The sequence below is a fragment of the Salvelinus fontinalis genome, chromosome 21 (assembly GCF_029448725.1).
Source record: "Salvelinus fontinalis isolate EN_2023a chromosome 21, ASM2944872v1, whole genome shotgun sequence".
Lineage (NCBI taxonomy): Eukaryota > Metazoa > Chordata > Actinopteri > Salmoniformes > Salmonidae > Salvelinus > Salvelinus fontinalis.
In genome coordinates this window covers 33,148,280-33,171,134 of record NC_074685.1, presented here as the reverse complement: position 1 = coordinate 33,171,134, position 22,855 = coordinate 33,148,280, and the positions used below count along the sequence as shown (strand labels likewise).

Genomic DNA, 22,855 nt, shown 5'->3' with positions numbered 1-22,855 from the left:
CGCAGGTTTTGGTAGCGGGCCGTGTCAGTGGCACTGTATTGTCGTCAAAGCGAGAAAATAAGTTATCCTGGTTCGCGACGGGGCTGGTTTTCTTTTTGTAATCCGTGATTGACTGTAGACCTTGCCACATACCTCTTGTGTCTGAGCCGTTGAATTGCAACTCTACTTTGTCTCTATACTGAAGCTTGTTTGATTGCCTTGCGGAGGGAATAGCTACACTGTTTGTATTCTTTCATGTTTCCGGTCACCTTGCCCTGGTTAAAAGCAGTGGTTCGCGCTTTCAGTTTCGCGCGAATGCTGCCATCAGTCCACGGTTTCTGGTTTGGGAATGTTTTTATAGTTGCTGTGGGTACGACATCGCCGATGCACTTTCTAATGGACTCGCTCACCGAATCAGCGTATTCGGCAATGTTGTTGTTGGACGCAATGCGGAACATATCCCAATCCACGTGATCGAAGCAGTCTTGAAGCGTGGAATCAGATTGGTAGGACCAGCGTTGAACAGACCTGAGCGCGGGAGCTTCTTGTTTTAGTTTCTGTCTGTAGGCTGGAAGCAACAAAATGGAGTCGTGGTCAGCTTTTCCGAAAGGAGGGCGGGGGAGGGCCTTATATGCGTTGCGGAAGTTAGAATAACAATGATCCAGGCTTTTACCAGCCCTGGTTGCGCAATGGATATGCTGATAGAATTTAGGGTGTCTTGTTTTCATATATACGGCTGTGATTATAATCGAAGAGAATTCCCTTGGTAGATAATGCAGTCGACATTTGATTGTGAGAAATTCTAAGTCAGGTGAACAGAAGGACTTGAGTTCCTGTATGTTGTTATGATCACACCACGTCTCGTTAATCATAAGCATACCCCCCAGCCCCTCTTCTTACCAGAAAGATGCTTGTTTCTGTCGGCGCGATGCGTGAAGAAACCAGCTGGCTGCACCGACTCCGTTAGCGTCTCTCGAGTGAGCCATGTTTCCATGAAGCAAAGAACGTTACAGTCTCTGTCTCTCTGGAAGGCTACCCTTGCGATGTTGTTTAGGTCCGCCGGCTAGGATCAGATCCATTGTCCTGGGTGGAAGGCAAAACACAGGATCCGCTTCGGGAAAGTCATGTTCCTGGTCGTAATGATGGTGAGTTGACGTTGCTCTTATATCCAGTAGTTCCTCCCAACTGTATGTAATAAAACCTAAGATTACCTGGGGTACCAATGTAAGAAATAACACGTAAAAAAACAAAATACTGCATAGGTTCCTAGGAACGCGAAGCGAGGCGGCAATCTCTGTCGGCGCCAGAAGGCCGGTGTCCCGTGGCATAAAAAAACATATATATATATATATAATTGCTGCTCGACTTAAATATTGGTCGACCAACAGCCTATCGACCAAACAGTCGACTGGGGTCAGCCCTAGAAGCCGTGCTTATTTCTGCCTCGCAATCTGCTGTTTTAATTTCCTCTCCTCCCTGTCGATAATGTCATATCTGTTAGAATGATCCAATCTGAGTCAGAGTACAGGCAGTCAGGCACACCACAGCAGAGTCAGAGGAAACCAACCACTGCTCTGGCAAAGATGGATGGGAGCACCGCATGCCTCAGATGAGATTTACTTCTGTTTGATATTGACTGAGGCAACCGTACCCCGAATATACATACACACAGCCTCCTCCCCCACAGAAACACAATGTAATTCATGGCATCCATTAACTGCCCTCTGGGCTTTGGCCATTCCAGTCAGTCTATCTCTGTCCCCTTCAGCTGCCAATCAAATATTAGGGAGGGATACTGAGTGCAGGGGCATCACTACTAAGAACACAGGGCGAGGAAAGATGGTGTGTGTGCTCTCCTCTCACCTTGCTTTATCTCAGGAGAGTGGGGGTGTTGTTTGTTTGATCTTGCTGCCCATATGTCTCTGAGTTAAATGTATTATGTCCATAGAGACCTAAAAGCCTGCCTAGACCTGTCCCCTCTCTTTGTATGGGAGTCCATCCCAGCCATAGTCATCTAACCCAGCCCCTAGAGCCCCCCTCCCCCCTGGATGTATTCTGTGTGTTCTGATCTTAACACCAGGCAGCCTCCCTCCCTGTCTCCACATCCCCGGCTGTTGGAATGGAAACAAAGGACTCCAATTAAGCCACTGTGTCTGACTCTGCGTGTATTCTTTTTGTGTTCCAGAATGCTTTCTCTCTCTCCCTCCCTCCATCTCTGTGGCACCCCTCAGGCATGTCCTGTCAAATCCACGCATGTTGTCGCAGGACCCTTAATCACTCCTCTTTCATCATGTTATTCATTCTTCCTCCTCGTTCCTCGTCTCCCCCTCAGTCTCATGTCCTGGCAGAGAAAGCGCACACACACAGGGGATGGGGGGATGGAGAGGATAACAAGGGGGGTCGGAAGGAGGGAGATGGGGGGTGGAATTTGTTGCGACTGTAGTGGCGGGGGCAGGGCTGTGGGATGGAGGGAGAAGGGAGGATGAGGGTGGGACCACTTCTGTTTATGATATCTATTTCCCTTCTGTTATCACGGCAACCCCTCCTGTGCTAACAGAAAAACAGGAGGAAACGTTGGTTGGATGTGTGTGTGTGAGAGAGAGAGAAAGAAAGTCGTTTAATTTGAAGATTGAAACAAGCCGTCTCCTAGAGGATGATAATGCTGTGTGCAGAGGCTGCCCAACGTCACGGCAACATCAGCCAAAGGGGTGTGCACTGAGCTACGCCACCCAAGCCAAGAGAGAGATGTGCGAGGGAGGGGAGGGGGAGAGAGAAAACAGAGGGAAAGCGAGAGAGAGCCGTAAGGAGAGAGAAATAGGCAGGCATTGAGGAAGGTTCTCTGTCTAATGTGTGGGTGCTCTGCTGCACCGTGTGTGTGTGTTCTCCCACACAGTGTCTGTGTGTGTTTCTCTCTTTTCTCTCTGTGCCGTAGCTGCCTCTCTCTTGACTGTGACACTGGCTCTGTGCTGCTGCTGTGCGTCTCTCTCCCTGCCCGTCTCTGACACTATGATTTTCTGCAACCATTTAGGTGAATACAAGAAAGACGAACTCCTGGAGGCGGCTAGGTGAGTACAAGCTCCCCTCTCATCCTCTCTCCATCTCTCCTCCTTTTAATCTCGATCTCCCCTCTTCCCCTCCGGCATTAGCAGACAGGTGTTGTGAAAGGGCTGAGCGTGGTTTGGGAGTGCTGGTGCACGGTGAGGGTTGTTATTGTGAAGGGATACCCACGTGGACTGTGTGTGGACCTTTCTCGTTTGGGCAGAAGTCCGTCCTTTCACTTCCGTGCCCCGGAAACCGATGTGGTCGAGGAGCGTGTCAATTAGTTCGTAGGCAAACGGAAGATGACCCCCCTCAATAGCCTCCGTTTGGCAAGGAAGCACACACGTTTCCTACCGCGGAAGAGTTTTGATATCTGCCACACCACCTTATGAATCAGCTGTTGTATTGTCAGAGGAGAAAAACATGCACACATTTAAAGACAAAAAGCTACGTATCCGTTTAGCTATAAACTTTACGCATACATTTTGGGATCCACCCCTGTAAATGTCATTGGCCTGATGACGCGCGAGTGGAGAAGGAGCTTCTCATTTCATTCAAGAGCATTTTCGTCCACGTTCCCACTCCTCGATTACCTTTGACCTTTTTCAGAAGGGGGCGAGAAAGGACAGAGAACGCAGGAGTTGAGCAAATCCAATTGAGGAAGTCCCATGTCTGTGTGGAGGGTTAGTTGTTACTTCTGCTTGGTGTGGGTGGCAGGACAGCGGCGTCTCATTCAATCAACACAGAACACATTATGTTAAGACACACTGACCAGAGTCCAGACTGAGTTCCTTGGTAAGGTGCTAGCTCACCGACCAGAGACCCAGAGTAGAACCAGAATGGATCATATAAGGTTGATCCATTTGATTTTAATCACTTTCCGACTCCAAACCCTTCCAAACATGTTTGCCCGTGGCAAAGTGGTCAGAAAGTGACTTTTTGGACCTGAATGCAAAAACATTAATGTGATAGAAGCCCTCAGTTGAGCCATTTTGCATACCCCCACCCTACCATGAGACATCTGTTTCTGAGACTGGTTACTCAAATGAACTTATCCTCTGCTGCAGAGGTAACTCTGGGTCTTCCTTTCCTGTGGTGGTCCTCATAGGGCCAGTTTCGTTATAGCACTTGATGGTTTTTACGACTGCATTTGAAGAAACTTTCAAAGTTCTTGACATTTTCTGGATTGGCTGACCTTCATGTCTTAAATTCCTGATGGACTGGCATTTCTTTGCTTATTTGAGCTGTTCTTGACATAATATGGACTTGGTCTTTTACCAAATAAGGCTATCTTCTGTATACCCATCCCTACCTTGTCACAACACAACTGATTGGCTCAAACGCAACAGTCCATATTATGGCAAGAACAGCTCAAATAAGCAAAGTAAAAAGACAGTCCATCATTACTTTAAGACATGAAGTTCAGTCAATCCAGAAAATGTCAAGAACTTTAAGTTTCTTCAAGTGCAGTCGCAAAAACCATCAAGTGCTATGATGAAACTGGCTCTCATGAGGACCGCCACAGGAAAGAAAGACCCAGAGTTACCTCTGCTGCAGAGGATAAGTTCATTAGAGTTACCAGCCTCAGGAATTGCAGCCCAAATAAATGCTTCACAGAGTTCAAGTAACAAGACACATCTCAACATCAACTTTTCAGAGGAGACTGCGTGAATCAGTCCTTCATGGTCAAATTGCTGCAAAGAAACCACTAATAAAGGACACCAATAATAAGAAGAGACACGAGCAATGAACATTAGACCGGTGAAAATCTGTCAAAGATTTTTGGTTCCAACCGTTGTGTATTTGTGAGACGTAGTTTAGGTGACCGGATGGTCTCCGCATGTGTGGTTCCCACCGTGAAGCATGGAGGAGGTAGTGTTATGGTGTGGGGGTGCTTTGCTGGTGACACTGTCTGTGATTTATTTACAATTCAAGGCACACTTAACCAGCAATGGCTACCACTGCATTCTGCAGCGATACACCATCCATCTGGTTTGGGCTTAGTGGGACAATCATTTGTTTTTCAACAGGACAATAACCCAACACACCTCCAGGCTGTGTAAGGGCTATTTGATCAAGAAGGAGAGGTATGGAGTGCTGCATCAGATGACCTGGCCTCCACAATCACCTGACCTCAACCCAATTGAGATGGTTTGGGATGAGTTGGACCGCAGAGTGAAGGAAAAGCAGCCAAGAAGTGCTCATCATATGTGGCTACTCCTTCAAGACTGTTGGAAAAGTATTCCAGGTGAAGCTGTTTGAGACAATGCCGAGAGTTTGCAAAGCTGTCATCAAGGCAAAGGGTGGCTACTTTGAAGACTCTAAAATATGTTTTGACTTGTTTAACACTTTTTTGGTTACTACATGATTCCATATGTGTTATTTTGATGTCTTCACTATTATTCTACGATGTAGAAAATAGTCCAAATAAAGATGTACCCTTGAATGAGTAGTTCTGTCCAAACTTTTGACTGGTACTGTATATATTTTTTAAATTTTTTTATTCTAAAATTGTTTGACAACCCATTTTTTTAGCTTTCAAATGATATTGAACTCAACCGTTTCTCTTTTCCAGTGACAACGACATGGATGTCTCATGGTAGGGTGGGCTATGCAAAATGGGTCAACTTTGAGAACTTCTATCTCCTGAATGTTTTGGCATTCGTGTCCAAAAAGTCCCTTTTTATGACCACTTCTACAATGGGCAAACATGTCAGAAAGTGATTGAAATTATATGGAAGGACCCTTTTGGACAGGGTTCCCCAAATGGTGTTTTTATGAGCAAATAAATTACCAAACCGTTTTTGTCTGTTCATTGTTGGACATAAAATACTGTAAAAACACCAGGAAGTCAGCTCCGAGTTATTTTAATTTCAGAAATCTGTTTTCAAGTACTCCCACACATAATCGAGAGACACGTGATCATATACAACGTTTTGAAATGATTATGTTTTAGTCAAACATATCTGTTTGAGCTTCTTGCGGTCAATTTGCAGTCTATAAATGATTCGTAATTATGTTCTTGCCCACTACCATCCGCTCAACAACAACAAAAACGGCCTGCGGCTGAATCTAGTTGTTGATCCCTGCTGCAGGGATATAACAACAGAAGGCTAGATAGACCGTCTGGTTCGGAGGCAGCGGGGATTCAGAGTAGGGGTTATCTCTCTCTACGGCTGTTATGACTGACATGACAACACCGTTGCAGATGATGTGGTGGATGGATATTTCTGATTGGCCAGCGGGTTCACAGTTCACACGGCCATCCCTCGAGAGGTGCACTCTGGGAAGGAGTGAAGCCCCCAGAGAGAGGAGGAGGAGCAGTACTGAGTCTTCCTCCTGTCATCTGAACAGCTGAGATTCCCTGGTTTCCTGCTCTGTGCTCCCACCCTCTGTCCGCCCAGCTCTCGATGCTCCTGCTGCCTGAACACGAACTCCCTATGCCCACTGGGAACTCCTGTCATGTCCGCTATAAGCATGAGGGGATTTCTCTCTTGTGCCTACAAATGAAGGACATACAGGCTGCCCCACAATGGCTGTTGTGGTCGCTCCACGCACACAGTTTCCTCCCCACAATGGCCACCCCAGCATAGCAAAGTCTGTTATAGTCGTGCTTTGAACCACCTGAACATGTCTTGTGGTGCAAGGCACGTATGTCACATTCAGCTTATTATACTGAAGTTCCTGCCTCTGTGGGCCCTTGGCCAGCAGACCCTACTAGAACACATGAAATCTGTCTTTGATGACTGAATCAGAATACGCACTGGGGGAATGAAGGCAGGCAGAGATGAGAACTATAAAGAGTCCGTCTTCATTATCTGGGAACGCAGTTAGTCGGTTGAAACCATGAGAGGGGTTGCCATGGAGTATAATGTAATGTACCACTCACTATGTTCACAACAATAACATGTACTGTATGGAGCTCCATCCATCCAGGGCTTTTCTTTCAGCACTTCTAATTAAGATGATGCCTGCTATTGGTTATTCTGCGGTAAGGAATAAGGCTCTTCTGAGATGTCTGTATCATGGAGGGGGCGATCCTCATATAGCTGATTGACTTATGACAGGAGGTTTACTCTGTATGGGCTCCATCTTAGCGCCCTGGTAATTAGGAAGATGAAACTGACAAACACACTAGCTTTAATCCTGTGGCCTCCACTCTCTGCTAAACCTTGGGATGTTGTTGTGCATCTCAATTAAGAATCTCTTGTTTTCACTTAAGCCCAGTTAGCGTTGTCTACCGGCGGAAGGAGAAGGAGGGGAGAGAAGAGAGGAACAGAAGAAAGCAAAGCCACCGACTATGAATGCATCTTCGCTGAAGGAACTTTGGCAAAGGTTGATACAGGGGGAACGAAAGAGAGGTGGGGGGAGAAAGATCCCTTTCTTCCTTTCTCTGACGGCCTGAAAGAGTTGTCGTCATCTGGGTAATGCGGAGACTGGCCGGCTCCGCTGCCAGGGTAGTGCATCCTGGCCAGGCCTCCCGTCACCGTGTCTGGGCACCGTGCACCAACCACAGGAGGCAGAGGGCATCCCTAATAAATAAACTCTCAGAGCGTGCCAACATTAAGACTGACTGGCACGGCCACCCTGATCCAGAACAGAGCAGGCAGCAGGGCTTCTGGTAACTTCCAAAGGGTGAAGAGACACACGGATAGAGGAGAATGAGTAGGATTACCCTGACCCAGCACAGTAGTAGGACCTTACTGTAGTTTTTTATTTTGTCCATCCCATATTCAGGACTGTCTTTTATCCCCCTGGCTCTTAACTGTGGATCCTTCGAAGTGCCATGCAGTCACATTGAGAACTGAGAGTGGAGCGGAGAGGGTGGCCCTTGGCTTCAGTGACCCTGGAAGGAGATGCTAAGGCTTTACTTGTCTCCTGACCACACTGGACCATCACCCTGGACCAGATTTTAGGACCAGACTTCAGGACCAGCTGTTAGTGTCTGTTCAATGTGTAATGTCCTGCTGTGTTTTGGGATGGTAGAGCAGAACACAGGAAAGAGCTCCACAGCAGGTAGAGATGCTGACTGTGTTATCCGGAAGCCTTCTCTCTGAATCTCTCTACAGCCATGCATAGCCTTTGGCAAAAAGGAAGTCTCTGTTGGGATAAGGAAATAAATTATACTGCGTCAGTGTTTTTCACTCTTGTTGTTTTCTGTTACCTAACTATCTTGACCAGTGTGTTCAGAGATCTGAAGACTGGTTTTGACTGCAGACATAAATAATGCTCTTTAGTTTAGATCGCCGTTCTGTCCATTCTGGGCAACTCCCTGGGCAAGGTTTCCAATCTCCTAGCCTTTTGTTATTCTCCTTTTTTAGTTAATGGTACTCCTCCATTCCTCCCTTCTCTTTCTATCTCTCGTTCTCGCTCACTCGTTGGGGTATATCTAGTGCAGGGCATGGTGTATATTTTTTTGTTTTTTTCGATCCCTATTTTCTATTGTTTTCTTCCGCTGCAGGAGTGGAAATGAAGAGAAGCTCATGGCCCTGCTCACTCCGTTAAACGTCAACTGCCACGCAAGCGACGGCCGCAAGGTAAGGGCTTGCTCCGCCAGCACGCACGTGTCTGCACACACATTGTTACCCAAGCGATCCCCGCTCAAACCATGATATTCCAACTCAATCGTTAAGTCATAGTGAAATGGACCAATCGGTTCAGGTAAATCTAGAGGCATTGAGACATTCTTTGCTAGCGGAGGTAGTAATTGTAAGTGAACACAAGTGGAACAGGGTGAGGAGGGGTATGTGGCCCTCTTGATGTCATAGTCCGGTTCCAGGTGTCAGTGTTAGAGGCCTGGTCTGATCTCAGGGAAAGCTACAGGATCCAAGTCAGTCCAGAGAAGAGGCTTAATCTGAGCCACGACATCCATTCTCACAGACCTTTCATACTGGAAATGAGAGGATTTGTGGTACCCGGTTGTCTGCTGCAAGGTAATCATAATGCGTAGATAGGTCAGAGTTGAGGATGGTACCTCCTCTCTCTCTTCTACTAAATTAATTTTTTGAGATTTTCACCACACTCAGTTTCTATAGTATGTTGATTATAAGTAACACATTGTTAGTACAGTATTGACAAAACATTCTAGTAACAATGGATACTACAGTCGTGGCCAAAAGTTTTGAGAATGACACAAATATACATTTTACATATTAGTTTGTATGATGGCAATTTGCATAAACTCCAGAATGTTATGAAGAGTGATCAGATGAATTGCAATTAATTGCAAAGTCCCTCTTTGCCATGCAAATGAACTGAATCCCCAAAAAACATTTCCACTGCATTTCAGCCCTGCCACAAAAGGACCAGCTGACATGTCAGTGATTCTCTCGTTAACACAGGTGTGAGTGTTGACGAGGACAAGGCTAGAGATTACTCTGTCATGCTGATTGAGTTTGAATAACAGACGGGAAGCTTCAAAAGGATGGTGGTGCTTGGAATCATTGTTCTTCCTCTGTCATCCATGGTTACCTGCAAGGAAACACGTGCCGTTATCATTGCTTTGCACAAAAAGGGCTTCACAGGCAAGGATATTGCTGCCAGTAAGATTGCACCTGAATAAACTATTTATCGGATCATCAAGAACTTCAAGGAGAGCGGTTCAATTGTTGTGAAGAAGGCTTCAGGGCGCCCAAGAAAGTCCAGCAAGCGTCAGGACCGTCTCCTAAAGTTGATTCAGCTGCGGGATCGGGGCACCACCAGTACAGAGCTTGCTCAGGAATGGCAGCAGGCAGGTGTGAGTGCATCTGCACGCACAGTGAGGCAAAGACTTTTGGAGGATGGCCTGGTGTCAAGAAGGGCAGCAAAAAAGCCACTTCTCTCCAGGAAAAACATCAGGGACAGACTGATATTCTGCAAAGGGTACAGGGATTGGACTGCTGAGGACTGGGGTAAAGTCAATTTCTCTGATGAATCCCCTTTCCGATTGTTTGGGGAATCCGGAAAAAAGCTTGTTCGGAGAAGACAAGGTGAGCGCTACCATCAGTCCTGTGTCATGCCAACAGTTAAGCATCCTGAGACCATTCATGTGTGGGGTTGCTTCTCAGCCAAGGGAGTGGGCTCACTCACAATTTTGCCTAAGAACACAGCCATGAATAAAGAATGGTACCAACAGATGGTACCAACAGATGGTACCAACAGAATGGTACCAACAGAATACAGAATGGTACCATCAGAATGGTACCAACTTCTCCCAACCATCCAGGAACAGTTTGGTGATGAACAATGCCTTTTCCATCATGATGGAGCACCTTGCCATAAGACAAAAGTGATAACTAAGTGGCTCGGGGAACAAAACATCAATCTTTTGGGTCCATGGCCAGGAAACTCCCCAGACCTTAATCCCATTAAGAACTTGTGTTCAACCCTCAAGAGGTGGGTGGACAAACCAAAACCCACAAATTCTGCCAAACTCCAAGCATTGATTATGCAAGAATGGGCTGCCATCAGTCAGGATGTGGCCGAGAAGTTAATTGACAGCATGCCAGGGCAGATTGCAGAGGTCTTGAAAAAGAAGGGTCAACACTGCATATATTTACTCTTTGCATCAACTTCATGTAATTGTCAATAAACCTTTTGACACTTATATGAAATGCTTGTAATTATATTTCAGTATTCCATAGTAACATCTGACAAAAATATCTAAAGACAATGAAGCAGCAAACTTTGTGGAAATTAATATTTGTGTCCTTCTCATAGCTTTTGGCCACGACTGTACAGTATAGCCACATGCTGTGATATCCATCATGTCCAAACATTACAGTTCTCTCTGATAGTTATCTTCCTGGGAATATTTTAGCAGTAAGGCCTGAGAACTATTGTGTGAATAACTCCCGACTAAGGGCTGTTCTTAGGCCTGACGCAGAGCAGAGGGACGGGGAAACAGCCCTTAGGAGGGTGTTATTCAAGATAATTCCTGGGTTCGTGGCCCTTATTGCTTTTATAATACTGTTGCCAGCGTATAACAAAAAAACAGATTTAATGGCATGTTTTCATTTTTTTATTTAGTAAATTTGTTTGATTTAATCCTTCCACCTTACGATATAGTCTGAGAAAAGCCAGTCGTTAGTTCTGGAATCCTGAAGTTGCAAGCCAGATGGGCTGGTCGTCCATTCTATTGGCATGGACGTTCTAAGCCACAGATGTCAAACTCATTCCCCCGAGTGCCAAGTCTATGCGGGTTTTCGGTCCTCCCTTGTGCTTGATTGATGAATTAAGGTCACTAATTAGTAAGGAACTCCCCACACCTGGTTGTCTCGGGCTTAATTGAAAAGTTAAACCAAGAACCTCCAGACACAAGGCCCTCAATGGAATGAGTTTGACACCCCTGGTCTAAGCCAAAAAGGTTGCTATGAGACTAGCACTTTCTCCTTTGCTAGCCTAGCCAACTAAAGCAAACACACAATCACATCAAGCAGCTGAAATGACAGCAAGCTATGTGCATCTTTGTTTGTTTTACCTTTGTTTCTTTTGCCGTTTCTTTGGATATATTCATTATAACCAGAGAATCTGTCAGTCTCGTCACGTTCATATGCATGGCACGGATTGGAGAAGCAGACAGCAGGTTTTAGACAAACCCCAACTGTTGCAAACCAAATGCTAGACTAGTAGCACGGGGAAATATTGTCTAGACGTTTTTTCCCAGGGGAGATGAAGTGCATAAATTACCTGGCTAGGCTGTCGGACAGTGGATGCGCATGGATTCAAATGGAACTGTTAACAGGCATTATCAAATCAAACTTTATTTGTCACATGCGCCGACTACAACAAGTGTAGACCTTACCGTGAAATGCTTACTTACAAGCCCTTAGCCAACAGTGCAGTTCAAGAAGAGTTAAGGAAATATTTACCAAATAAACCAAGGTAAAAAAATAATAAAAAGTAACACAATAAAATAACAATAACGAGACTATATACATAGGGTACCGGTACAGAGTCAGTGTGCGGGGGTACAGGTTAGTTGAGGTAATTTGTACATGTAGGTAAGGTTGAGTCAATTCATTTAGTCAAGTCATTACCCGGGATTGTGGTTACTAACTCCTATCAACCAATCAGCATCCAAGATCCAAATAGCCTGTTTTATAGTGTGGAATTATTCCGGTAGAGGGATTCTGTGTGGGGTTCCGCAGTGAGGTTCTTTGTATTCCTACACCACACTAGTGTAGGTTGTAGTTATGGCTATTAAGTAAGCCGTTAGCGTTCAATGACTCCTGATCATCCACCGGCTGGGTTGTCACTGCTGTGGCTTTGTATATCTGAATTCTGTCCCTGTCTGCTTCAGGAGGCATGCGCTGACATTTAGATTTGGATTGATTTCCGTGAGGGTATGATGACAGCGATAATAATAACTGACACAATGATGCATATTAAAATGCTAATGAAGCTTTCCCAAAGATTGTCGCCATAGTCTCCATCTCAAGACCCTTTTCTTTATTAGCCCTTTTTCCTTTTAATTAAAATGCCACCATCCCTCCCTCCGCCTTCCTGGCCAGTTCTCTGCCTTTTATGTGAGCAGTGCTGTTCTAGACGCCGTGGATGTTTATGGCTGCTTCTGTGTTTGCCAGATCACGGCCCTCTAATACAGCTCTGCAGGGTGCAGTGTTCCTGCCTGCCAGCCAGCCAGCCAGTTGGTTGCTCCCCAGACCTCAGTGTTTATGAACAGAGAGAATGTATTCTCCTTTACAGTCTTCACTAATGTGCAGTGCGGTTAGTCTCTCTGTGCTAATGAGTTGCCGTGGCCCTGGCAGCACAGCATGTCGGTTCAGAGATGCTGTTCTAAGGCAGATGAGAGGGTTGCTCCTGCTAGTTACATTGCTTTGGGTTATTGAGTCCTCGGTGTTTCTCGATATGCATACTACCGTGCTCCCCACACTCGTGCTCCACGTGCATTCTCCAAGGAAGTTCTGTTGAGTATGGTCTTGTGAGGACAAGGGTGTGGAGGACACATAAAACATAACATTTAATAAACACTCTCACGCCCCGTACTGTATTCCCTCACGGCTGCATCTCCCCATTCACTGAACCTTCTTCCAGCCAGGACAATGGCAACCATATAGACGAAACAAGATGTACACCAAGCTAACGTTTTACTTCAGAATTATCCGCTAGATACACTGTATATGTGAATCGTAATTTAGCTAGCCAGCTATCTAGGTAAACAGGCAGAAATGGCCTAAAACGAATGTTATGCAAGGTACAGTAGATGTTTATCCTTCATGGGTAGCTAGCTAGCAATTCTTTGTGGCTTGCCAGTAAGCCCTATTGACTTACTATGGACTTACACATTCACTGAACCTTCCGTTTTATTTGTATTTATTTATTTATTTAACCTTTATTTAACTAGGCAAGTCAGTGAAGAACAAACTCTTATTTACAATGATGGCCAAACCCGGGCGACGCTGGGCCAATTGTGCTCCGCCCTATGGGACACCCAATCGCGGCCGGTGGTGAAACAGGCTGGATTCGAACCACAGTGTCTGTAGTGACACCTCTAGCACTGAGATGCAGTGTCTTAGACCGCTGCGCCACTTGGGAGCAGCGGTCTAGCCAGAACAATGGCATTAGAGACTAAACAAGATATACACAAAACAAAAGTTTTACTTCATAACTATCAGCTAGCTAGCTATATATGAATCGTAATAATGTAGCTAACCAGATAGTATAACCAGCATAAATGACCTAAAACCAATGTTATCCAATATAGATGCGAATTCTACATGGGTAGCTAGCTAACAATTCTTTGTGGCTATCTAGTTATCTCTATTGACTTGCGGTCTACACACACTACAGTGGGTATGGTAGGCAGGTAACCATGCCAAAATTAACACAGCACGTATTTATTAAGGTATGAAGTAAAAATATTCAGTGGTGAATAGGCAACATTTATTATTATTTATTACTTTTTTTCTCTCCCCAATTTCGTGATTACGATCTTGTCTCATCGCTGCAACTCCCCAACGAGCTCGGGAGAGGCGAAGGTCGAGTCATGCGTCCTCCTTAACATGACCCGCCAAGCCGCGCTTCTTAACACCTGCTCGCTAAACCCGGAAGCCAGCTGTGTGTCGGAAGACGCTGGGCCAATTGTGGGACTCCCAGTCACGGCTGGTTGTGACACAGCCTGGGATTGAACCCGTGGCTGTCGTGATGCCGCAACACTGAGACGAGGTGCCTAAGACCGCTGCTCCACTCGGGAGGCCAATAGGCAACATTTCATTCAAAGTCAAGAGTGTATTTTCTCTCACTTCAGCTCAAATAATGGCCACCATTGATTTCAAGAAAATGTGTGTCATTTTTTACGTAGTTGCGTCATATTTCTTTGCATACTTTCCGTTGAAGCTTGCATCGGTGCATGCTTCAAGATATGTACAAACGGAGCACGCATTCGAGAGTGCCCTCTGTGCTCCGTTTGGCATACTTTGATTTGGACTCGTACTCTGACCCTCCTGTGCTAGTATGTATTTTGAGAAACACCATGTGTGTTCGTTCGGATGGTACTTTGTGCTGGACTGGACTATAATTGTGTTTTTCAGATAGAAAAGGCTTACTTGGCCTCTCCTAAGGCCACAGCTCTGTTTCCCTGCTACTATAGAGCCCTTTAATTGACTGTCCAGTGAGTTACAGGTATTTTACCTAGGAGGGAGACCCAGGAGTTATAGAGGAGATTATGGGAAAGTGAGAGGTCAGCATTTAGCCGACACGGTGCAATTCATGGGGCTCCTAGATATTTCCAAGGGAGCTTTTTGTAGGTGTTTAGGCTATATCCAGTCTGTTAGGTGTGTTCTAGTCCCCTTCCCACTAACCTCTAAAAGTGAGTACACGGCAACTCACTGTTTGTAATTACCTGGACTCCACTTAACTTAATGCTAACACAAAATTGCCCTGATTTCTTCCTAAGAAAGAGGGAGAACTGAGTGTGTGAGCCAGAGATAGAGCCATCTGCGTGATCTCTCCGTGCAATATGCAAATACTGTAAGTGTGGATTCTAATTAGCATACTAATGATATTCTGTTCTGAGCATTCTCCGTCCTCATAACCCATTCCACTTGTAATTTCTGTTGTCAAAACTAATAAAGAAATGAGCGACTCAACTGGAATGGAAGTAAAGGTCTACGGCCCGCCTTGAGAGATAAGAGTGAACTTGAAAATGTACTAAGCTTGCTGATGTTTTGTTGGTGCATTTTATTCAGAGATGTGTGCCATTCATGTGGTAGTTAAGAAGTGATCTTGTGGCACAGATTATTTCATGGAGATTCTACCACTCAGGTGCAGTACGTGTTACTTTAACCCCCCCCGTAAAGAGACTAGAGGCACAGTCAGTCAGTCCTCAATGCTCGCACCTGTCTAGCGTCATTCAATGCCCAGCTAATCTCTCCTTCGATACTCGGCTAAATAAATAAATAAATAGTTGATCACACTTGCTTCCTGAACCCATTCAGTTAGCTTCTTGTTTTTATCTCCTTAGTGGTCTGCCTATGTGCGTTTTTAAGATCCACTGCTCGCATTTGCTGCCTCTGCCCCTGTCCCCCCACCTCGCTCCTCTGTCCCTCCGCCTCCATAACCCAGGGAAAGAATTGAAGAGAAGCTCGCTCTTGGCTGCTCAAGTCTTCTGTTTTCCATTTGTCATACATTTCCAGCTTACAGGGGCATTATTTTGTTGAAGTATATAATAGAATACTTTAGCTCTTTCCGAGTGGCACCATTTGTCATGGGACTCTGTTGCTGTGCCAGTCTCTTTTCTATTTCTCCTCTTCTGTTTTTTTGTTGAATCCACACCCTGAGTAAAAAAAGAAGCAGCAACGGGCTGTTATCATCCTCCGATATCTTCATGGCCTGAAACTGTTTGTTCCATAAATTCATTGCGTTTGTCACAGTTTGCTTCTACAATGGATATTGCAGCAGCCCAGGACAGAAAAGGCTCTTGGTGATGATGGGGTGATCAGGGACAATAGGAAATGGCGAAAACTGTCCCTGGCAGTGTCCTCAGTGTTAGGCTATTTCCATGGCTACACAAGGAGGGGAAGAGGCGTAGGTGATACTAGAGAACGTTGTAAAGTGATGAATCCAGTCCGAACCTGTGAAATTAGCCATACGTGGACCCCCTGCCAACAGCCATGTTTTTAATCTAGGTTACCGCGGTGTCTTCAGCACTGGTTATAGTTAGCTGTTAGAAACCCCTATTAAGTTGAGGTTCAAGGCATGAACAATAGGCCCTAGTTGTTTTTGATCACCCTCTTTTATGTAGCAGGATTTATTAAATCCTTTGCTTTTCTGACTGGTTTGTGTTGATACTGTGGAGGAATCTGTAGAATGCCTATCCCTTGGCGTCTGCTGTTAGTAACTCCGCTCTGTCATTTCAGTAGTGTGTAAAGAAATGACCTTGGGTGGACACTGACGGGAAGCTTAGTGGAGCGCTGAGATGAGACGCTCCCTGTAATGACCGGTTTGCCTCAACCCAGCATCCGGATGCGGCCAAACGCCTTCGGAAGCTGCTCAGTATTCAGGAGGAGGAGATCCAGTCTGTCTACGTGTGAGGAGCAGAGCAGACACGTGCCCCTCTCCCCGGGCACAATGGCATCTCCATTTACTTCAACAACCTGCTGCCATCCTGTCCCTCCACCGGCCCTAGGAACAGTGGGATGTGCTGAGGATGAATGAACCGGGCCTGTCTCAAACCTCACCATTTTTGCCGTGTCTTAACCATCATCAACATCAAGGCTTGTCATAACCATCACTGCCTCGGTATTCAGGGACTGACTTCGAAGTGACATCCGCCTCCGCATATCGTACCGCAGGGGAAAATGAGAGAGGGGGCGACTAAAAGAAATGCTTTGGTATATCGGGCTTTAGAATTTCAATAGAGCGCATAAGACGCTGAGGATGAATCGCTGAGTTAAGGGAATCAATCATGTGATTGGGTAGCTCAGGTCCCTGGATGTCTCTGAGTGACACCAGCTGGACTACGTAATCACACAAGTGTTTGTTACATTAAAAAAAATCTTGGTTGACCGAGAGTGGTCCTGTTCTTTTGACCAATCGATCGGTCCAAATGTTTAACCTTATTTTTCCATATATATGTGTTTTAATAAAATCAACTACATATGCACTGACCGTGTCTGATGCTTTAAGCACACTGTTTGATTAAATTATTAAGACACACAGATGAGTCAAAGACCCGGGTGGTCACACTGTGCTAAAAAAAACTGACAGTGAGTGCCTGTGTGACTGGCGCACATTGCCTCGCTCTCCTCCCTACTGCAGCGAAAGGTACCACCGCACAGCAAGTGTTTATTGTGCTGTCCGTGCTGAAGCTGCAACATTTCAGCCATTTGTTTCTTTCTTGTTTCTGACTGAAAAATACTGTTATCCAAATCCCTATTTTGTTTAGGAGAAACTTTCCCTATTCCCTAAATATTTGCTTTCTTAACTTGAAATTGGATCTGATTTGAAGCATGTACGCATCACATGCATGTGACCATAATCACCTCAATACATTGGTTATAACAAACACGTGACAGCAAAATGGATGCGGAAGAAATAAACTCAAACCGGTTCGTTTACTGGTTGCTCAAGAGGAAAAGTGGAAGTCAGATCTGAAGACATGTTACTTAGTTGTGGAAACTCCTGGAGATGAAGAAAGAGGAGGGTATTGGAGCAAGCGTTACGTGAGTATTATGTGTGCCAAACAGTTGCTATTACATAACAAAATGTTGGGATCATTTGGAACAGTAAACAACACTAAATGAATATGTCTGTTCTCATGAAAAATAATAAATATGGAGCCTTTATTACAGCAGACTAAAAACAGCTGCATGCATTTGTGAATTGCAGTTTATTTATTGTTTAGGCTTCTTATTCAAAGCTCCCCATGATATTTAATTAGGCTTGATTGCATTTCAATGCCTGAATGTCTCCTACGGTGTGTGATGATGAGATGAACAAATTAATGATTGATTGATACAGTAGCCTATATAACTATTGAAATATACTGTAGGCTTAAGTAAGTTACACGAATGGTTCTCACGAATCGGCAAGCAATTAAACAAACACTCAAACAGGCAACAAAGGCCAGCTCGGTCTTATTTCTGTGTATATATGTATGTGTGTGTATATATATGATTTTTAAAGCCAGGCACATTTAACAGTTAGGCTATTTATTATAGATCTAATTAAGTTGGGGTTTCCTCTCTCCTCAATTTTATTAGACAATTAGTCTTGGGCTGTTTCCTCGTCTCTGCTGCTGCCTCCGCTGCATTGTTCGCAATCCCCATATACAGGTTAACTCTGCAGCGCACTAAAGATAATGTTTCAGAGCCGTTCACAACGACCGTATCCAACGCGGGAGAAAGTGCATTTGTTATAAAATAATATTAAATGTATTAGTGTTGCAACATTATTTTTTACATAATATACCCATATACAATTTCAGTATCACATGTCTTAGAGCGATGGACTGTTCCATCCCCGTGGCCTCCGCGAAGGATTAGTCCACTGAGACAGTCGCGAATCAGACTGGTGTCTTGTGCACCAAAAACACTTTTTTTTAATTAATTGCGACTGCTCGACTAAAGAAATCTTGGTCGACCAACAGCTTATGGACCGAAACAATTGACCAGTCGATTAAATGGGGTCAGCCCTAGTTACAGTGCATTCGGAAAGTATTCAGACCCTTCCCCTTTTCCACATTTAGTTACAGTTGAAGTCGGAAGTTTACATACACTTAGGTTGGAGTCATTAAAACTAGTTTCTCAACCACTCCAAAAAGTTGTTGTTAACAAACTATAGTTTTGGCAAGTCGGTTAGGACATCTACTTTGTGCATGACACCAGTAATTTTTCCAACAATTGTTTACAGACAGATTATTTCACTTATAATTTCCTTTTTAGTGCCTTTTTAGCAAACTCCAAGCGGGCTGTCATGTATCTTTTACTGAGGAGTGGCTTCCGTCTGGCCACTCTACCATAAAGGCCTGATTGTTGAGATGGCAGAACCTTCCAGAAGGACAACCATCTCCACAGAGGAACTCTACAGCTCTGTCAGAGTGACCATCGGGGTCTTGGTCACCTCCCTGACCAAGGCCCTTCTCCCGATTGCTCAGTTTGGCCAGGCGGCCAGCTCTAGGAAGATTCCTGGTGTTTCCAAACTTCTTCCACTTTAGAATGATGGTGGCCACTGTGTTCTTGGGGACCTTCAATGCTGCAGAAATGTTTTGGTATCCTTCCCCAGATCTGTGCCTCGTCACAAACCTCTCACAGAGCTCTACGGACAATTCCTTCGACCTCATGGCTTGGTTTTTGCTCTGACATGCACTGTCAACTGTGGGACCTTATATAGACAGCTGTGTGCTTTTCCAAATAATCTCCAATCAATTGAATTCACCACAGATGGATTCCTATCAAGTTGTAGAAATATCTCAAGAATGATCAATGGGAACAGGATACACCTGAGCTTAACTTCGAGTCTCATAGCAAAGGGTCTGAATACTTATGTAAATAAGGTCTGTTTTTTAGTTTTAATACATTCACTGACATTTCTAAAAACCTGTTCACTTTGTCACAATGGGTATTGTGTGTAGATTGCTGAGGATTTTTATTTATTTAATCAATTTTAGAATGAGGCTGTAAGAAAATGTGGATAAAGATAAGGGGTCTGAAAACTTATTGAAGGCACAATACATTACTGTTCTCTCACAGAGATGATTCCGTCTAGCCTAATCCGTTAACCATCTGGTTCACACCGTTCTATAAGAGATGTTTGTGAGGTGATAATTTCTCTGATGGCACTTATGCTTCATCCTTTAATAGTCATGATTAGCTGGCGATTGCCTGTGTAATTAAGGGTAATTCATGGGAGTAGGGAATCCCTCCTTCATCCATTAGCCTATGCTGTAACCAGTGCCTGGTGTTACACTGGTCCGCATTTAACCAGAAGGGAGAAACCAGTCTCAGGTCTTTGGTCCTCCACATTCTGCAGAACAAGTTGTGTCATAGACCAAAGGTATGATTAGCATCCAGTAGATTAGTCTGGGTGGCCTTAGTCTGCAGTAGAAGATCCTGCCAGGAAGGGGTTAATGCTGTCAACACTCCTCACATAAGTGTTCTGCTACTTGCTCTGTCAGGCCAAGATGGGTAGGTAAGCTCCATTGTGTTGACCCAGTCTGCTGTAGCGAGGCTCCGGTATTACTAGTCAAAGCTCCTCTGTGCTTCCTTGTCTTGGATATGGAGGCCCAAGTACATTTCCTGAGCCGCCCACGCATTAAAGGTTTTTCTCCGAGAGCCTTCGGGGGAGAGAGCAGAGAAGTCCAAAACACTGTTGGGTCCACTGCTGGGTCCCTCTCATAGAGAGGGGTCATGGAGAGGAAGATCGCGTCATTACCTCCCCCTCTGAGAAGACTAATAGCCAGCCAGGTTCAAGGATCATATGTGCAAATGTGCATTGTGCAATGTGACGAATACTGGTGGAAGTCAAGCTTGTGGCTGGATGTTGACAGCTGTTTTCCCTTGTGGTGAACTGAAAAAGCAGCCGACGTCCCAAATGCATGACGATCATCAGCTCATGCAGATTGGAATGCTCACTTCTGAATCTGTCGCCGGTTTTACTGTCAAATGTGACGACCACCATCAATACCTGTGGAGGGAGTAGGAATATGAAACACTGGCCAGGTATTTATACTGCTGCGTGTGATTCACATCAAAGCTGACAGGAGTCGGTATGTGTGCCACTTAACTCAGTCTGCAATGAAGCAACTCTTCAAAAGCATCATTTGAAAAGGCGTCTCTGTAACACCAGCCGCCCTCTTTACGCTATCCTGCCTCCAACAGAAGCTTTCATTTGGAAGTTTGTAGTAACAGTGTGTGTGTGGTGTGTACGAGAGAGAGGTGTGTGATTGTGTGTGTGCGAGAGAGAATCCGTGGGTGGGTCTGAAGATGATGGAGAGCTCAGGAGTGCAGGACGTTATTAACGCGGCACGGCTCGATGCGGCAGCTCGCTGGAGAGCATTATCAAAATGCCTTCTGAAAAACCAATCACTTACTCCACCACACATGTGCAGCGCAGCCATCAGAATCCCTCCTCGATTGTTTCACTGACCTTTCTGGTTTCTCCCCTCTTTTTCTCCTTTCTCCTCTTGATGTATTCCTCATTCATACTAGTTCTGTGAGAGAGGGCTCTACAGTGCTACAATTTTGGTCGCATATGCTCCTAAATATTTTACTGTGCTACCTGGAATTTTAATTTAGGAGCACCGGTGCCCCTAGGAACATATCTCAGCATAGAATCCTGAGTGTGGTACAGAGAGGGTATGTTGTGGTATGTGCTGCAGGACCTCACTGAAACAGGGTCCTTAATATAGAGTGTTTTGACTTGTTTGAACCATCTGCGAAAGCAGCCCGGCAGGCAGATGTAGTGGTGTTTTTTGGTTGTGGTTCATGGCATAGATATTGAGTTGGTAACACCACTACTGAACAAATTCCTTCATCTTTATTTCACTGAGCTGCTTCTTTCTTGTCACATAGTTTCCAATTAGCGCACTCTGTACCAGGGGAAGACTGACCCTTCTCAGTTCTCTCTGTGTAGGCTACTGTGTAGAGACTTGACTGTTAGCCTCTCGCTGTACACACACACACACACACGTTATTCCATTAAGATTATATCAGAACTACTGGCAGAATGTCCACCTACACTCTGCTATCATGTTGGCAGGGGTAATATTTTATATTTACTTGACGATATCTCCTGGCTTGAACGTAAAAATGATCTATTGCTGGTGTGAGTGCTAGGATTGGACTGGGAATAGAGTCTGCGGCAAATGCTGGAAGAGTGTTTCTTCTCAACCCAATAAACACTAGCAGCTTTTGTGAGTTCGCTACTCAGGGATTCTGAGCTTCTTTTGAGGCTCGTGTGGTTTAGATCGTTCACCGTTATCGTGCCCCAGCCGCCTCACGGTTCGAAGGATCAGTTGTTAGGCAAGGCGTATGTGATTTCTAAAATGTTCTCGATCCATGTTTTGACCGTATATAAATGTAGGCCGCCTGCTCGGCTGTCCTTCCTGACTGTGTGTTTTGTCTGAGTCTAGCTGTAATGGGAATAGAAGGTGGCAGTGAAGTACCACCCACGCGCGTGCCACAGCTAACTACAACATCAAAGACCTAACGATTAGGGAGTCGCTCTGTAGCCCTCATCAAAGGCGCTTGTTAAGATGTTCATCATGTTTCTGGATGAAAGCAGCATGCTAAGACGGCTCCCAATGTTGGTGTGTGAAGACTACCCTCTCTCTGTACTATGGGAAAACAGACTGTTTAAATATGTGCTTAATACTAAGTACATTTTCTGAACATTTGTCAACTATCGGCTCATGAAAGGGGCACCCAATAGAAATAGCCTGCTGTAAGGTTTCAGGAACATACCTGTACGGGGGTGGTGTTTGTGTTTACCTAGTCGCTAGCCTGGAATATATGGAGGTCAGAAGGACACATTAACAGAGGTGTGCATGTAGTGTGCTTTATGTCTAGAGGATGGGCAGGGAACCCATCCCCCTGGACCTGGGCTGTGTTATGCATCATTACCACAGAGTGGCTGGGGATAGGGGCTGGGGCAGGGCCGTATATCTCCCCCAGCAGTTAGCCGTCAGCAGGGCAGAGGAGGGGAGTGGAGAGGCCTAATGTATTATCGATCCAGGGAAAGAGTGGGCTATCCTCCGCTCTCTGTTTGGCCAACATTTGTGTTCGCCTGCCTCCCCTTGGACCGGGCTGTCTACTCTACCGTATCCCCTGGAACAGGACATGAACACAAAGTCACCCTCCCTCCCTCCCTGGCTGGTGGTGTGTTTCTCTCTCCCTCGGCA

At 45.2% G+C, this 22,855-nt stretch overlaps 1 protein-coding gene across 5 annotated transcripts in view; it reads left to right on the top strand.

Annotated features, from left to right (window-relative positions):
• LOC129818704 (poly [ADP-ribose] polymerase tankyrase-1) overlaps positions 1–22,855 on the top strand; it is a 107,051-nt gene that overhangs the window by 56,330 nt on the left and 27,866 nt on the right. For 2 of the 5 annotated variants that reach the window (XM_055874858.1, XM_055874857.1), the window contains exons 4-5: positions 3,008–3,044; positions 8,480–8,555. In XM_055874858.1, coding sequence (XP_055730833.1) covers positions 3,008–3,044; positions 8,480–8,555 — 113 coding nt within the window. Of the gene's footprint in view, positions 1–2,506; positions 2,780–3,007; positions 3,045–8,067; positions 8,149–8,479; positions 8,556–22,855 lie in introns of those variants that run through there. The other 3 variants (XM_055874860.1, XM_055874861.1, XM_055874862.1) reach the window with 3 other exon arrangements.